General features: G+C 32.3%; 1 protein-coding gene across 3 annotated transcripts in view; it reads right to left on the minus strand.

Moving 5' to 3' along the window:
* LOC106101610 (GATA-binding factor C-like) overlaps window positions 1–19,634 on the minus strand; it is a 90,224-nt gene extending 70,590 nt beyond the window's left edge. For 2 of the 3 annotated variants that reach the window (XM_013280917.1, XM_013280902.1), the window contains exons 1-2: window positions 19,307–19,634; window positions 5,881–6,259 (exon numbers count right to left, since the gene is read on the minus strand). In XM_013280917.1, coding sequence (XP_013136371.1) covers window positions 5,881–6,130 — 250 coding nt within the window. In that variant the 5' untranslated portion in view covers window positions 6,131–6,259; window positions 19,307–19,634. Of the gene's footprint in view, window positions 1–5,880; window positions 6,260–9,610; window positions 9,713–19,306 lie in introns of those variants that run through there. The other variant, XM_013280910.1, reaches the window with a different exon arrangement.
* Between the last annotated feature and the right edge of the window lie 265 nt (window positions 19,635–19,899).

The raw sequence follows: 19,899 nt of genomic DNA on the forward strand, positions 1-19,899 counted from the left end.
AGGGTAATTTCCAAATTCCTACTTTCGCTGCAGATTTTTTTAAATAGAACTTTATTAAAAAAATCTGCAGCGAATGGAATATGTATGAAGACAAATTTATACCCTGAATAGACAATTACAGCATCAATACATTAAGATAGCTATTTAAAAAAGTACAAAAAATAACTAAGCTTGTTTCAGCAATTTATTACGACTACTTGTTAGTAAGAAATATGCAATAATTAACATAGGCATAGAAGCGATTAAGTTAGAGTTTTTTTACTTCAGACGGTCGATGTTAAATGTATTGTGACGGTTTATAAACTGCTGCTCTAACGGCTTTGATTTAATTAAGTGCCGCTTCTGCGATAGGACTTTCGATTTTTGAATACTGTGTAACAAACGGTATTAAAATATGGTACAATCCTTCTGCACATCAAACCTTAACATATCAAAATTACACTCTTAAAACTACACTCTTTTGTAACTTTCAAAACAAATTCAAAAAAAATATTATACTTGTATCAAATGTCCGTTTGTCAAAATTATTATTTTAAAAGATAACAGACTAAGTATTATCAGAGTATCAACTAAATTTGAACAATAATTAAATTCAAAACGTTTAAGATATTGGGAAGTTAGAATGTTCTTAACCATTAATGTGGAAAATATCTGAGAAGACAATGCGGGAATTCGGCAGAATGCGTGTGTGAAGGGATCGAGTCTGGAAAGTTATGCAAATATTACATTTCCGCGCGAACGATCCGCCAGAGGGAGTGCCAAATGCAAAATACAATGAACAGGAATATTCGAGATTCTATTACATTGTTGTGTAAATACTAACTCTGCTTGTTAAAAATGTAAAAAAAAAAAAATAAAAACACGTAAATTTAATTTTGAGTAACCAAACTTTTTAGGTTAGGAACAATTCGGTAGATAAGTGATTGACCTCAAACATAAAAATGGCGGCGAACAAAGCCTAATCCGTGTGATTTAATTCAATAAGACAGAAACAAGTGAAGCCTGAATTTAAGTACAAAGTAGGTTAATCAACTAACGAATTACACTTAATTTTTACCGTAAAAACAACTAGTATGACGTAAACGAACATACGGAATAGTTTTTTTTCTACGTTTAGCAATTCTAGTTGAGCAAAGAGTATGTAATGAAACTTTTCAATGAGATTAAGTAATTTCATAAATTACCCGCGCAATGATTACGCGCAACCTAACTGGCCACCAAGAAAACAGTCCGCGCTTTCGACTTTTTTCTTAATAAATGGGCAAATGTCGCAGGCGTACAGCCAGCGCTACGGGCAAGTTTTTAAGTGACATAATACTGTTTATTAAATATTGATGATAAACCTGATATTGCGCATAGTATGAATTGCATTGTATAAAAAAATAAACAGCGTCTGTCTGAAAAGGAATTACAAATGGGTCCCGCAAAGCAAGCATGCGTGCCGGCATGGCGGCAACATCTTGCTCGGATGATTGTATACTTTTTGTTTAATTTTAATCGTAATGTCTTAATGTAGATTAACTTTTTATTTGAAAATAATAACAAGGTATGTAAGATAATCATTTTTCGTTTTATATCTATAGAACATATATACGGAATGCAGTGCAAGCGTTACTGTAACTCAATGAAAAGTCTCAAACACTATTTCCCCTAAAAATGGCTCCTAAAACATCAACTCTACTTTTAATATTAATTACAAATATATATTTTAGCATCAACATTTTATTCATCATCATCTTTTTCATCGTCATTTAAGATCATCTTGAATTAAAAATAAATATTTCATCACATAAATGTTTTTGGCACATTTTTGTTAAAAAAATGTATAAGTGGTAATGTGGCGAAGTATTCGATGCAGGCATAATTTTTTAAAAGCGTTATTTCAAAAGAACTTGCACAGAGTAATAAAATACAATTACCACACACACCAAGTCTCACAAGTTGGTCATATAGAATAAAATCTTGCATATAATAAGTAGGTTCATCCTCTCCGAACCGAAACCGAGGGTAATTTAGCAACTATTTTCGCAAGCGGAATCGCCGTCGGCTTATTAATTCGTGTACGAACAGGGAGGAAATAATTAATGGTTCAAAGCATCATTATTTTTATAGGACGACGCGGCGCGGAGGCAGAGGGGAGATGTCCCCGCGTGCGCCAGCGCAGGCTCCGCCCCTGACTTAATTGCACCAATCTGCGGGACGAACACGCACACACGCATTTCCACGCACCGACGTACGCATTTCCACAACCACACGTAATGGCACATTGCATTAGGCAAATGCATCGCCTTTTGTGTTTCTTAATCGCAATTCATTGTTAAAAGAAACGTAAATAGAATAGGCTAAGCTATAATTCCCGTACACTATATAATTAAGTGTCTAGTTGTAACGAGAATTTCAAAAGAGCAAAAAGCGCAAAGAGTAAATGAAGACAGAGCTAACGAATTATAGAGGACAGAGTATGAAATGCAAAGAAAAAATAGGTTGGTAATGCGAGCCCTCGCAGGTCGCTGGCTACCTACCTTCATGAGACCTATACAAAACGAATGTTTAGTCAATTTTAATTGGTATAGTGATGATTGCTCTTGATATACCTTGTTCATTACTCTGCTCTATGGCCGAGGTAATTGAAGAGGGCTCGTTAATGGAATCAGTATGGACTTAATCAGAGAACAATTTAAATTCTCATACACCTATAACGTGTCAACTACGTTTTTTATATAGTTTTTAAATGTTTCTAAATATCATATTAAGACATTTATATGCAATATAAATATGAAATTCATAATTCGTTATGTGTTGGTTATATGTTTTGTTCGTTATTCGATAAAACGTGCGCCTAATTAGGTGAATTTCGATATTGGGATTTTATAATGTATTCTGATTTAGTATAATAAAATTTGAAATTAAATCGTGAAACGTGTTAGTAAAACAGCATTTTAATACGTGAAATCGATTACCTTTACTAACCAATGAATTGTACAAATATTTCAAAATGCTTTTTCATAGTGTAAATGCTTAATATATCGCGGCTTTGTTACCTGTAGTATCTTCAATTATTTTAAAAACAAATTAACTACGTAAAACCGTAAAGTACTTACTTCTGGCTACGTAAACTGTGTATTCTAAAAATACAATCGTCAAAAGTCGTAATACCAAGATTTTGCATTATTTTAAATATTATGAATAACGGTGATTACATAAAGGTGAAATAAAAACCATCTCTGATATTTTCATAAATTTATTTTCATCGTATCAAATTTTGTTATCATTACTTTCGATTTTTATTCGATTGAATTACCATTACATTTAAGCAAGAAAATAATAATTGTCTGCTGCTAAAAATGAATAAATATGGCAGGCGGGAATTTCAACACGAAATTTTTTATTTAAATTATTATTTAATTCAACAATTTCCTGATATTATTTTTTAAAACATTTACGGTAAATTCTTAAACAAATATCGAATTAAAAAACTCCTTTACTTTTTTGATATATGAAAAAAGCCGTAAAAGTGATCTCAAACGGAGTGAAATAAATAATTTCATCCATATCATCAATCGCGTCACCAAACCATAAATTATAGAGTCGGTGTCAAATCGGTTGCCCTCGCCCTATATCGTGTTACACTCACCTATTACGACAACAGACTGCGTACAATAAAAAAAAGATCGGATCCATGGAATGTAGAAGTCTACGTTTTGTTTTACATTGCTCAAGATCCCCATTTCTAACTTGATTCAAATCACTGAACTTAAATGACAAAATTACTTAAATGAAATGTTACAACCTTATAAAATGTCAACAATACAAATATTTTATAAGTTTTTTTGCTAAATTATCTTCATTATGAGCAAATGTAGTGTTTTTATACAGAACTTAACCCATTAAAATTAACAACAACACAGGAAAAAATATTGTCTACGAATATTCTTGCAAAGAAAATTATATATTCTATATGATAAAGCCTCTTAAAAGACTTACCAATTGCTGGCCTTTTATGCAAATAACATTTGTGATAATACGAATAATAAACCTTCATGTTGATAAAAAATAACATACAAATAATAAGGTAGGTATGGCTTTAGTGAAGAGACCGCAAACACATTCAAAGGACATAAAAAGTTGCAGACCTCACTGTCATCGCACTGGTTTATTGCAGCCTTGATGTTGCCCAAACATATTTAACGATCTCCGATTCACCAATCACATAAACGTATACAACATTGTATCGAGAATCGAAAGTTATGATTGTATTTTAACGTATCTTTGATGAACGCTGACAAGTCAAATAAAAAACAAGCAGAAAATCAATGTTTCACATAATTTTATCGTACGTAATCGCGATGGCCGCTGCCGTGCCGTGTGTCGACAAATGAATTTACCAGATTTAGATATAATCAAAGCGAGAAGAAGCCGCCGCGTGACCCTCGACGTAACACGATAACGAAGCGAGTTTACAAACAGGCCAAAAATCGGTTTAAAGCGGGGACACACATAAAATACACCACGTAACTGCTGCGAACGCGACCGAATCGATTCCCAGTTCCGATTCCGAGAAGTGACACAGTTTCTCGAGTGTCACATCACTACCGACGCACACGGTAATAAATTAGCCGCGGCGCGCGCATGCCAATCTAGCCTTTAAGGACGCACCTATAGACGATGTTTCGTACGATTCCGAACGAGTAGTTAAATTTTAAAGAAGAGCCACCTGTCTCCACGAAAAACTTTATAGCGGCCATTAAATTTAAACCTCAAATGAAAAAACAAAACCATGAGATTATATTTTTTTCTCTTTTACGGTCGAGGCCCATTTTAGATGGTGTTTACCTAAGCTGTCACCTTACAGAATGGCGATTTTGACCGGCCCGGCTGTTGAATTAATCGTGGAGTGCGGGAGAGATATCGTCCGATGCGCGATAAGGGCGGCCGCGCGCTGCCGCAATTTGCTTTAAATACTGACAGGCCCGCTCGCAGAATTGCAGGCCCGTTTCACATATTTAATTGTTACTGCCGCTACTTCTGCTTACTCCTTAAATATATAAGCATCCCCGTGATATATGGTTCTTACAAATTTTGTTTTATTTTTGAACTCATACCGCTAATTAGGGGGTTTTATTAATTTGAACGAACCCAATGCACATTTTAACATGACGACACGGATTTCTAGATCATATAAATGATTCCACTCAGCAACATTAACGTATATTTATATATGATACTGTTTGTTATCCCAAAAATAGAGAAAAAGACCTGTTACACTCGTATAATCCAAATAGGGTGTTCAGAAGTGGAACGACTTACGTCAGAACCCAGTTTTTTGAGAGCTTCAGACCAACGTAACAAGTTGTAAACATTATTGTAATTTTTGTGGTCAAGCCAACCAAACTTTAGCGAACATAACTTCTGTGCAAAAACCAGTCAGGTTGTTCAGATTTAAAGACGCTTGGCTCAAACTTTCATGACTTCAACTTTAATTATAAACGACTTCGGATTTAACATTTAAGAACAAAACTTATTAATAAACGAAATAAATATGTTATGTTAGATTCCATATTGATGTTAGTTATTTTAATTAACTTTTATATTACGTTGCATTAATCTGTGTATTTTACTTGTACTGTAATAATTTTTAGTAAATATTAATAGTAAACTAGCCGCACTGCCCTGTCATAATACAGAGTCATACTAGTGCGGAAGGTAGCTAAACAATTTGCAAGTAATTTTTGCTTTTTATTATTCTGTTTATGTTAATTTTAGAATGTATTTATTTTGTTATAATTGAATATAAATTAGGTTAAGTATTGTGTAAAAAAATCTATAAATAATTTTTTTTTTCATTTTCCATAGTGTCTACATATGTATACAGTATCTTACCATGCGATCCGACAGCGGCGGAGTAGGGGGCGTGCATCTGCTGGTGGTAGTACCGCGCGCGGCTGTGGTGTCCGCCCTCTAGCGGCGAGTGGAAGAAGCCGTCGGCGTTGGCATCGCCCACGTCGCCGGCGGCCGGGCTGCCGTTGACGCGGCCGTCGTACCAGCGCTGTTGTAGCGCACCCGCGCCTGCGCCGGCCCCCGCGCCGCCCTCGCCACTCATGTCCATGACCGCCAAGGCCTCACAAACCATGCATCGCTTTTATAAACACGCACTATGAGTCCACACCGATATCCGCATCGCAACAGTCAATAACTAAATTTCGTCCGCATCCACTCGTAGTACTCCAAACGCCTCTGTAGCTATCGTCGATCCTCGATCCTAAAACACACAAACAAATACTTTAAGTAGGGTATAAAACAAAAGCAGTTACGCCTAACATTTTGACCTCTTAGAAACACAGAATTTCCGTATGAGTTTATGATTTTATTAGACAACACAATTTGCGCAAGATCAAACAAAACATAACGTCAATAGTTAAGCCGGTGTTTTGTCAAAACGTAACAATCAATTAAGATTAAGGTGGTGCGGGTGCGCTATCGATATCGACAGATGGCGGAGATATCGATACGCTCCCAATTTGATTAGGCGATATACCACAAACAACACTCGATACGGCCGCGATAACGGCCAACCGCACATTAAGCGATGTTAGCCAAGCGAGCCGTGATTTTTATTGCCACTAAACTCGACTAAAGATATACGCCGTATCTAGGTATCGAATGTACCCGCAAAGTTACTCGCGCTATCTATCTACAAAGGCTACCGATTCTTTTGTCAATTAAAAACAACCGCATTCATATTAGATAAGTATACGCTTACAAAACTAAAACATTTTTCTTATCAACTGCTTTTAAAGCGTAATGATATTTTTATTAAAAATATGCGTAATTAAAACTGTAACTACACTTTTGGAATAAGAAAAATTACTTAAAAGTAACTCATATGTAATGATTAGCATATACGCATCTTGAATAAGGAATTAACTCTTTACCTCCGACGCATTAAACTCGATTTAAAGAAATACTAACAAGTTGTTTGTATAATAATTTAAACAGAGTTGATAGTCGTTGTATTGTTTGGTAATATTATATCATTAAAATCATTACATAAAAAAATTGACAAGCAAATTTAAGAAATCCAAAACGACACACATCGAACAATCATGTGAATCACCAAGAGAAATAATAAGATATGTATGACGCATATATCTTCACATTAAATGTGAATTTGTTAAATAATGTGAATTCGAATATTTAATACTTCATGTATTCTTAATTCAAAAACAGTTATTGTAATAATTCCGTCATAAACAATGAGCGTTATATGCCACTAACAATATTGCAATTCTTGTCCAAATCATTCTATTGACATTTCATATTTCATTATTTATAATTTGTTTGTAACTCTCAAATAATAGTTACTTAAAGACTTAGTTTAAAGGTGAAGGTAAGACGCCAACTGTTTTCCAAATCTATTTAAACCGTAAATTAAATTCATAAACGACATTAATAATGATGTCAACAACAAACTGTGAACATTCTCTAGGTTTCTTAAAAACGTAAAAAAAAATAAACATAGTCAGTACATAAAATTCCTTGCCGTAGACTTCCACTGTAAGAAACATTTATTATAATCTCTCTGTTTTGTCAAACTGTAAGGATTGAGAATAGAAATGAATACATGTATCACGGGAGTGGAACTCTGAGGTAACCGTATACGTAAATCTACAGTAGGTATATCTACGTTCACTTTTAATCCCGTGATGATAACAGTTTTCATAATTTTTGTTAAGCTGGTGACAAATAGATCTATGCACAATTACAATAGTGGTTAAAAAAAAGACAATGTCGTATAAATTTGTATTTGTAAAAAATATAGTGCAATTTTTTCAATATATTTTTACATTGCAAAGCAATTAACTTAATGAGAGTAAAACAATAGAAAAACAATCATGTTGTAATTTTTTAATCTCTAATTTCAAGTTCTACCCCCCGAGATAGGAGCGTAATCATGTTATTGTTTTTTTTTACTACATCGTTTGTGTTGTGCATTAAAATGCTTAATAATTAAATGTATATAAACTTAATGAACATTTCAAGACAGACAAGTGTTTTATTGATCTTCACGTGGTGGTGTTAATTTTTTATCTGCAATTCCAATATAAATAATAATTACATCCACATTCTTCAACCAAGAACGTCTTAGTTTACCTTTATTTTCGCTGTTAATAACCGTGTTGCCTATAATATTATTTTATTATGCCAACACCGAATATAGTTACACGTTTTTATATAACAGGTCTTATAGGGATTATTTCAATTTATTAAACGAGTATAAACATCTGCAACGTAAATATTTTTAATAGGAAATGTCCGAGTAAATTCAGCTTTTCTTATTATTTAAGCATAGTATTTACAATATTCTCTTTATTGAAATATTTTTTGTAACTCTACATTCCTATACATAGACTAATCTCAAACTTAACAATAATAGAATGGACATTCGAAACACTTTTATCAAATGTCATAAGCAAACAAAAACTACTTCAGATGCAAACGTATTTATTTTAGGAATATTACCAAATGTCTAAATTGTAGATTATATTTTGATAGTCTCTATATATGTAGATGCTTTAAATTTCTATAGTAAATAATAATAATAATTTTAAATTTCTACAGCACCAACTTTCGCCCGCGACTCAGTCCGCGTGGAATTAAAAAAAAAAACAAAAGTGTTCAAACGTGTTCTTCCAGAATATCCTCTACACCTATGCCAAATTCCATCGAAATCCGTTCAGAAGTTTAGGCTACAAACTCTAACAAACATCCATCCATCTAAACTTTCGAATTTATAACTTATGATAGTATGATTATTGCCACGTTACTGCTAAACGCTAATATTAACATAGGATATTAAAAATAGCTGTATTAGCAACTACATTTGTTGCTATTAATTCGTATAGCGATAAGATACGTCAGGGATACGTGCCGATAGCATCGGTAACGTTATCGCCCACTGTCTCGAATTATTATTGGTTATATCATGACTTTAATTGAATTCTAATAGCCAATAAATGTAATCATTTAAATACCTTATTGCTACTAATTAAAACACTTCAATTTGAAAGTATAAAGAATTGTTTACCTAATTACTATTAAGTTAATTGTGATACGCATTTGTAACTTTTCTTTTAAAATTATAGCCCGCAAGTAACGCTGTAAAGATGACTAAATTAATTTAGTTTGAATATTTTCAATATTGTGAAATTTTATTGAAAAATCTATATTAAGATTTTACAGATATTTTGATAAGGAAAGATAAGTTTTATGAACGCATTTGCACGTTAATATTATATCACAGATATCTACAATATTTCTCTATTATTATAACAGATAAGAGATTTTAAAACATTCCTTACTAAGAAAATAAAAGCAAAGAAATATTAACGAATATGTATTTTTTCAAATTCTATGTTCCAAAAGTCCCATTTAACAAACAACAGAAGGACATTTAATCTGAGTTATATAAAAAATACGTATCAACAACGTAAGCATTATTAACAAATCATAGTAATAAACGAAAAAAACGAATTATGATAAGAAATGATTATAAAATAATGAAAATAAGCGCTTAATCCTAGCGATCGAGAACACTTGAATTGAATCTTACCAATGTTTGATAAGATGTGATCTGCTTGCTCGATAATCTGCTATACAGAGCCAGAGTAAGCAGGGACAATAAAAAGATCTATCACAACCGGTAACGCCGCTATCTGGCAATCGACTGAAAAAAGGATTTGCTGATAAAATAAAAAGAAATCGCATATTTATCGCAAATTGTCTTCATTTCGTACGATTTCCTGGTAGTATCAATGATAAGGAATGAGATAAGTCGCAAGGAGTTCGAGAGCCTATTAATAAACTATTTGAACGTCCTCTATCAATTATAAAATTGTTTTTTTACAAATGATTATGTAAAATCATTTCCATTTAGATAACAAAAAATGTTTAACACCTCAGTATTGTGCAACTTTTCGTATTAAAGTGAAGTTGGCTGCATTGTTCATGTTTTAAGATGTTAACATGATTTAAAAAAAAAATCCTACTTACTTTCTATATCTATACTGTTATAATAAAGCGTAAGCACACACTTCTTTGTTGCCTAAGATGTCAGCAATTACAGCATGTTTTTAAATAATTCTTTTTTTAATAAAAAGCTCTACACTTGCGTCACGCTTTAGGCTATATATTTTAACGCCATTGAACTTAGGAGGTAAACATTTTGGATAAAAACCCTAATGTGGGAAAGAAACTATAAGTTGCTGCCAACATCAAGGAAGCAAGATTGTCGTCATGTCATGTCATTTTGACATTTGTTATTGATAATTTAACAAATGTAAACAATAAAATAAAATTTTCGTAATTTCGTGCGGATGAAGTCGCACTGGAACAGCTAGTAGCAAATATTCTTGATATAAGAATACTCATATTGGCCTAGAAACACTAATATTCTGCGCTTAGTATGGTCTTTTTTTTAAATAGACTTAAAAACTTGTGCTTTATTAAAATGTAATAATCTGTTCAATTATTAACACTATGTATTCTAAATTGATTTATTATTATTTGTAAAAATGTTACGTCTTTATTACATTTAAAATACTTGATATAGCCTTCATCATAAATGATTATTGACTATTGCTAAATCTTAAACACAAACTTTAACCAGTTTGAGATCAATATCTCTGTATTCTTTGGAGTTAGATAAAACATTGATAATTATTACATCTGTCTATTTAATCTTGTTATAAAGATTCGATTTTAACAGCGCTTATTATGTAAAAAGCTATATATTAATGCCAGTATTAGTTACATATTTACAAACATTTAAATTCTCCAAATGGCTGCACTATTTTTAATTTCCTAGCCTATATTAAACATCAATAATTTAATAAGTTTAATAGTTTGTGCCTTTACACTTTTTAAAAAACGAATACTTGGAGATTAATCTTGTAAAGAAATCGATCATTTTGTATTTAACAATCATAATCATAAACACGAAAGTGTTTTATTATCTACTAACTTTCGCCCGCGACTCCGTCCGCGTGGAATTAAAAAAAAACAAATGAAAGTATGCGTTCTTGTGTTCATCAGACTATGTTCTACATCTATGCCAAATTTCATCCAAATACGTACAGCCGTTTAGGCTACAAACTACAAACATCTATCCATCTAAACTTTTGAATTTATAATATTAGTATGAATTTTTACGATTTAAAAAATCTATTCTAAAAAATAGCATGAAAATGGCATTAAATAAATTCTCACCTACATCGTGGTATTACTGTTAATTTAAGATACACGACTTTATTTGCTCGAAGTTCATGTAACAGGTTCTAATGCACCAAGTAGGTATCTGATATCGTGATCGATCGCAACACGTAACTTAGAGCATACCTCACATCGTACACATACTTCGTTTACTTATACTGATAATCTTTACTATTATAATAAAGCGTAAACACACACTTCTTTGTTGCTTAAGATGTCAGCAATTACAACATATTTTTGAATAATACTTTAAAATAAAAGGCCCTACACTTACGTCACGCTTTAGGTTATATGTTTTCACGCCATTAAACGTAGGAGGTAAATATTTTGGATAAAAACCCTAATGTGGGAAAGAGACCATAAGTTGCTGCCAACATTAAGGAAGCAAGGTTCTCGTCATTTCATGTCATTTTGACATTTGTAATTGATAATTTGACAAATGTAAACAATATAATAAAATTTTCATAATTATACGCGGATGAAGTCGCACGGGAACAGCTAGTAAATAAGTACCACTACTAGTAAACCAAAGAACCGTCTATCTTCCTAATTATAGTAAAACAACTATGGTCTAGGGTAAGGTGTAACTTATGTACAAATGCAATCCATTCTAAATTGTATTTGTCCTTTATAAATTTATAGTAATATTGTAAAGAGGAAAGATTTGTACTTTTGTATTTTTGTATGTATTGCAATAACTCAAAAACTACTGGGCCGATTTTAAAAATTCTTTCACCGATAGAAAGTTAATTTATCTGTGAGTGACACAGGCTTATTTATTATTTTTTAATATCACGCGGGCGATGTCTTGAACAACAGTTAGTTCACTATAATACTGAACGTATGTAGTTGACCTCAACTCATTTGTTTTTATTCTTCGGCACAGTCAATTGTTTTAAGGGTTATTTTAATATTGATGCTTACAGGGACTGCTACCTTTTTCTATTTGATTGCGTTAAAAGATTTAATCTCCGAGCAGTATCGATTCCAAACTGCAAAGTCAATCCAGCAAATGTAACAGGAAACCGAGCGTGCGTGTGCTCGGAATAAAGGAGCAGACAGTATCTGTTACCATTTGTCATTAAAGTCTAAATTTGCATGCACGCTATCGACGTAGTTGTAAGAACGTTCGCCACTGCAGGCGCCTGTATCAGCATCTAAATCATTGGAATCTCGCCCGTGTGATCGCACGATGCGCAGTAGCACACTCGACATTGTAAATCATTGCTGATTGCCCATAACTCGATATCAGTGATAAGAACTATAATTTTACGCGCGGCTCCGCTCTTTATTTAAATATGTTATAGCGCTTTTTTGTACAATATTTATTGTATTGTAATATTAGCAATATTCGTTGCAGAAATAGTTTTCTTATTTTCGTTCACATGAAAAGATAAATTACAAAATTTTTAGTGTAAACTATCAAAGAACCCATATTGCGTTAAAAGTTATTAGATTTTAAATTCATCACATTTAAGTGAGCGATAGTCATAAAGCAACTCAAAATTTACAAATAACATCAAATCACTTTTAGAGCAGGCGCACACCGTTGACTAAACTATCGCAAAACTGCTGTGCGATTGTCGATTGCTTCGCAGCTCATTCAACTATTTAATTGTAAAACTAAAAATCGAGTAGTGTGGGCACCTCCATATAAGTTCATAGGAATCAAAGCGAGACTAGACAGCTATGCGATAGTTTAGTCAAAGTTGTGCGCGTTCTTACAACAAGTAACAGATAGGCAAACATACAAAGTACGTATATATTTCAATCACACACATAACATAATGACAGGGCTAAGGTGTAAAAAACCTCTTAGCTGTCCGACACCTCCGCCGCAGTATCAAATTACCGTCCTTTACTACGAAAAGTCGCTTTAAAAAGCTTACACAATGTTATAAAAACTTTCTGTATTATTTAGATTGAATAATTAAACTTTAAACAACATAAGTACCTACTTATCTAAGTAATGAACAAAAAGTTACTCATAAAACTTCACAAGTAAAAACATAACCAATTTCTGTTACATTTATTTTGAATCTTATGCAACTTTTTACATCAGTTGTATAAAACACGTTTTAAAACCAAAAAATACAATAATTTATATATTAAGACATGTAAAAATTATTAAAAATTACCAAAATTCCATGTCTATACTAATATAACTATAAAACTTCCGGAGAAAATTAAAATTGGATAAAAACCCTAAGGTGGAAAAGAGACCTTAAGCTACGAGCTGCCAACATCAAGGAAGCAAAGTTGAAATGTTTTGTCATCATGTCATGTCATTTGCTAGTAATAATTTGACAAAAATGTAAACAATAAAATGAATTTTTTCATAATTTTATGCGGATGAAGCCGCACGAGAACATCTAGTTCATTATAAATTAATAGTATCGTATAATAATGGTGATACAATACAAACACGTTGGCTTACACCTTGCACGTTAACTCCTAATAAGATTAGACCAGCTTCCAATTAAGATAATTGATTCCTCTCGGACCTCCGGGCCGTTTAGGCCCAAATCTAAAAAAATGTGTTCGACATTATCTCGACCTACTATCGTGATTCTAACTAAGATAACCTCCGGCGATCTACATTACTATTTTTATGATAGGCCATGTAAAATAAAATATAAATTTAATATGTTATGTATTTGAAAATGGAATGAAATATGTTTTAATAACGATTTTGCTAATATTAAAAATAATAAGTGTGTATGATTCGTTCTTGTTGCGTTAATAATTAAAAATTAAAATGGTAAGAAAATATATTTTTAAATGTGTTAATAATGTGTATTTGTCCAATATGCGACACATAAAATCAAAAATATGTAATCATATATTGAAAGTAATTTTTTTTAATTAAATAAATTCAATTAAGTTATAAATTTTTACATAATTTCGCGATCGAAATCGTTGGCCTCGATATTTAATAATATAATAACAGTTTCTGTGACCAATGGAAATACATTTAAATGTTTATGATGTAGAATTATTTTTTAATGAACTTTAAGTTATTTAAATAATCTAGACTTTAAAACACAGTGTGTGCTAACCCTTACGTTACAAAAGACTTTGTTTTTTTTTTAGTTTTCTCATATAACTCGAGTTACAGAATAGACAGTAATATAAGAGCACCAGACACATTAGCTAGGATTAAAAATGTACCAGACAATAATAAGTCTTGAGGTGTCGAAACGGCGGGGATTAGAATGGTCGCCTAAAACAATGTTGGGCCATGAAAAAAGATCATCCTTAACGCCCAATCACACTGCCTAGAAATTAAAGCGGAATAAAAATGAAACAAAATACTATCGAGTAAGCGAATTATTGTTTAGCATGACAAATGAAGGTTTAATTTCGCTTTTGTTTCGCGACAAGTTCCATCTATTTTGACAGAATTCTAAACGTCACTGTACATGTGTCTTACAATAAATTGAAATAAGATGTATTCATTCTACTATACTGAGGATTTATCGCGGATTTTCATGGAATCGTTTTTGTTTTGTCATCGACAATATTTGTATTAACTACATTTGTGCAACGCCCCTACCATCCGTAAACTAACTTTGTCCTAATTCGTGATAGACTTGCTGTTTATTGTAACGATTGGATTGCGGAGCGGAATTCCAATTTTAATTCCGTTCCGCTTTTATACGTCAGTGTGTTAGGGGCCTAAGCGTTTTAAAGTTAATCTTTGACGGGAGTAACAGAGGCGCGTGTTATTTTTGTATCGCCGACGCGCCACCGATAGGGCTTGATCGATGCCTTTTAAAATGAACACCAGATTGAATAATTTATTGGGACCTGCTTCAGTTTTTTATTGGACAACGTTTAATCCGTCGATTGACGTTTATCGCAGCGTTTAGAAATTCATTTAACAGATAATAGCTGTCTGTGAGACAATATAAATAATTGTTAAGTCTTAAATCAAAAAGCTACCAGTTTATTGTAAAGTTTAGTGAGAGGTCAAAGATTAGATAATTCCAGATATGTCAGAATACATTTATTTATTTATATTTAATCGAGAAACTAGATATAACTTAATACCAGTAAATGTAAATTATTTTACACAAGCTTTCGCCCGTGATTCCGTCCGCGTCGAATTAAATAAACAAAAGAGAGTAGCTTATTTGTTCTTCCAGACTATACTCTACATCTGCACCAAAATTTTATCGAAATCCATTCAGCCGTTTAAGCTACAAACTCTAACAAACATCCATCCATCTAAACTTTCGCATTTATAACATTAAGGATGATATGACTATTACGATTATAATATTAGGAAAGTTCGAAAAGAGTTGGCACTTTTATTACATTAGTTAATTTAATAAAAAAATATTGTTAATCACAACATTGAGTTAGAAAGAAAATGTGCATAGAATGATACATTATATAGGTACATAAAGTAGGTTTTAATTAAGATAACATAAGTTGCATGATGCCATATGTATCTGTATTATTAACACTACAAAGAAATTCTTAAAAAATCATGTAAATAAGTTGATAAACCAATTAGAAATAAGTACATAACAAAGAGTAACACTACGTTTTAATATCCACCGCTATTGATCAAATTACAGACATAAAAGACAATGTATAAAAATGTTTAAATAACATAAAATGTACTTGAAGGTCACATTTACTCGTTACCATCCACTGATAAGCTATCAGTGTGATATCAATTCGTGTTTATTACGCACATACGGCACAAATGTAATCGTTGTAAATATATCAATCAATGATAATATGAAACAAATCAAAAGATATCACTCCCCATATCTGTAAGCACTTCAACATATTGATTTATAAATTTAATACTTATTGATAAATATGTGACATTTTATTGTTTAAAATTAATCTTTAAAATTCGAAACATACGAAACATTCGAACTAGGTTTCTAACCTTACTAGTCAATCATATGTCCTTAGATACCCTTACAGGCGTTTCTTCTATACTAATATTATTAACAGGAGAGATAAGTATTTTTGTATATATTGTAATAACTCAAAAACTACTAAGCCGGTTTGAAAAATTCTTTCACCATTATAAAAATTGAGAAGCAAAAGGTTAGCGTTGTACGGACATGTTATGCGACGAGACGATAGGGACATAAAGTAGAAAGTGTTAAGAATGAACGTGGATGGCTACAAAGGAAGAGGAAAACCGAAGAAAGTATGGATGGATTGTGTGAAAGAGGATATGCTTAAGAAAGGAATGGTTTCAGACATGACGGCTGATAGAGATGTATGGAAGAGCAGCACATACTGTGCCGACCCCCCCATAAGGGATAAGGGCAAGTTGATGATGATTTCACACTAATAAATATAGTTTATATGTGAGTAATATAGACTTTTTTTACATTAATGTTAACTATGGATAAGACACAAAATCTAAACCTATAATGCCACCCAGTTAATCCTGGTGCGGATTGTTAATGCTACATAAACATTTTAACAATTAAAAAAAGGGAAAGAATGTTACCCTTCGTAACGTTTTAATTAATAATTTCACAGGTAATTAGATCGGTTAAACTTTTAATTAATAATTCCTAAGTAATTGGCATTACCTAATACGGAAAGAGGACTTAAGCGGCAAACCGATTCTATGTTTTATAATTGCACTCCAATAGACAGGGGAAGGGAAACAAATTATTCTTCTACAGTCCTGTCTTTAAAAAATGCATCAAGTTATTTACTTACAATAGCTTGAAATAAATAACTTTTTTGAATACTTCCTCCGTTTTTAAATATTAAAACATTAAACTGAAATAAATTAAAAGAGAACTCAACTTTAACATATTAAAATAAATATAAGAATGAGTTAAGTTAAGTTAAGTTCAGAAAATACTGATTATTATGTAATAAAAATTATAGTAGTACAAATAACAATTGTAATTATAAATAAGTTGCATATTAAAATATCAGAAAAGTTCTAAATTATATAATACATTTATCTAAATTTCTTAGAAACAATCCGTAGATTATAAATTCTCCGGCAGGTGCTCATAATATCAACCATCGACTCCATAGAGCTCGGCAACAACGATGCAAAATTTTATTTCAATACAACGTCAATAAGTTAAAACAGACATGTCTACAAGGCCACATTTACATTGTCGATGTTAGTGAACTCGATCCGTGAGCTGCTTTAACATTAATCCGATATTATTTGATTTATTAAAATCGTCAGGACAGGATACGGCAAACATATATAAAATCAGCGGAAACCATTTACATAGACGCACACACGCTTATCCTTATCGACGGCTAATCGATGGCCAGCGTTCGCGCATCTTTGCCGCATTCAAATTTCGAACGCGAACTGTCATGGCGGCCAATCGTAACGGCCCAAATTTTGAGCGGTAAAATTCGATTGCAGTGTGTCTCTATTTTTTTAAAGACGATGAAAGGGATGCAAATATGAACTTATACAAGTCGAAACCCATAGTCATACTAAAAACAGAAGCCTCTCGACTTTGACATTGATTTGTTGATCTCGCAAGTTCTTATTCGTAACAAGTTAGAATTCTTAAAAGTAAATACGAGACACATTGCCAGTACGAATACCTTTTGCATATCTAGTTTTATTTGTATAACGTTTCTGAAAAAGTATGTAGTAGGAACTAACGCTTCTGATAATTTTTAGTTTATAAATTATGTAATTTTTTCGCAAAATTTATATAGGCAAAAGTATATTTAATACCACTTTTTTTTCTAACTCACAATTCTATAATATTTTTATAAGTAATTCTTAATATTGAAAAGAATTACAGATTAAACACATATGATATTATCTTTATATTTTTCAAATTTTAAATAAATGTAGGTAAATATTAATGTATCCATATCCTTATTTGATTTAGTAAATAGTTTATATTTGGTATATTTTAGTTAAACTACGGTTGAGAAGTTTTGTATTCAATTCCCACTGTCGTTTTACTATAATATTGTAAGGCTTAAATACCAAAAAAACTGTATTTATTTTAAAAATATGGCACGGAAGTGAGTTGATTATAATTTGGTCATAAAAACCGGTATAAAAAGGTAACCAGAGACCTAAGTTTTTAGAAAATTAATAAACTCTTTTATATATTCAAAACAAATATCAATCCATACATTATCAAGTCAAATATTTTGTCTGTTAAACACGTTTATGTCTTTTATATAGAGTATTCAATGAGGAGAGGAAAATATAATTTACTAGCATTCGTCCGCGACTCCGTCCACTTGTAATTTAAAAAAAAAACAAAAGTAAGTAGCCTATGTGTTCTTCCAGACTATCCTCTACATCTATACCAAATTCCGTTCCGTTCAGCCCAGTCTACAAACTCTAACAAACATCCATTCATCCATCTAAACTTTCGCATTTATCATATTAGTATGATTAAAAAGTTATCTTTATAGGTTAACGAATACCTTTAAATATACATCAAAAAATATCTTTTTATTTCAAACCTTTTACAGTATAATTGCAACAATTTTAATTCATGTTTCAAAAACAATTTTCATTATTGTACATTAAAACGCCAATTCCTTCATGAGAATTATTTTAATAGAAAAAAGGAAGTTGTATTGATTAATTAAAACGATTTTTATTTAAGAATATTTGTTATAATTACTTATAAGAAAATTTGATCTTCCTATAGCTTGTTGGTTACCGTCGGACGTGCAATATTACGACTTGGTCATCATTATTTCTTAATTAAAAACAGATAATGTTAAACATACTTTAAATATAATGTTACCATAATTAACATAAGTCTCCTTTTTAATTTATCAAAGTCTATAAAAATGAGCGTCAACACTTGAATATTTTAAAGAAATTAGCAAAATTTAACGCACTGTAGTTATGTTTTAGTGAATTATTTAATATTTTTTTTGATTTTACTAAAACTAGACTTACTGATACTATAAATAGGTTGTATTCTGCTGAATATCTTAGGAAATTAGTTACTTATATATGAAAATTTAAATTATTTGATTAATATTACAGTAGCTTCAAGTTATGTATCCAAGATAAGATTTTTTTTACCTTTAATGTCCGCGACCGGTACTTATCACTTAGATGTCGATCACTGTCACTTATCACTGTAAACGTAGAGATATATGAACACACTGTAATTGTACGCTCCATTCCGTTCGCGGGTCCATTTTCTCAGATTGTTTGGTGCGAAAATTTGTAAAACCACAAGTCACTGGACGTGTTCGTAAAGTATAAGCGTGTGCAACGGTCAGATGGGAACGGGATAACAATGTTTTGTTTGAGATTATTGTAAATGTGAGTGCGCAGGCGCGGCGAGCCTTGCGGTGCTATCGCGGCACGGGAAGCGGCCTCTTTGGGACGCGACCCGACACTAAACTAGTCGTGTGACGTTTTTGTTGTGAGCGCTCGCTCGGGCGGGTTCGGGCACGCTCGGCGCGGGGCTTCGCAGCCACCGGCCTCCTATTGGCTGGTTTGTTGGCGGGCGGCGGAAAGGGCGGTGCTGTTGCGAACGATGGGAGTGTTCTCTTTTTAAAATTTTCTTTTTCTCTTTTTGGGCGGGTGTCGTACGGTGGTGTGCGTCAGTCTCGCGCGCGCCGCGGCTGATGGATGGCGGCGCGGTGAGGCAGCGGTAGACGTTAACA

The sequence above is a fragment of the Papilio polytes genome, unplaced genomic scaffold (genome assembly GCF_000836215.1).
Source record: "Papilio polytes unplaced genomic scaffold, Ppol_1.0 DF824303.1, whole genome shotgun sequence".
In the NCBI taxonomy this organism is placed as follows: Eukaryota; Metazoa; Arthropoda; class Insecta; order Lepidoptera; family Papilionidae; genus Papilio; species Papilio polytes.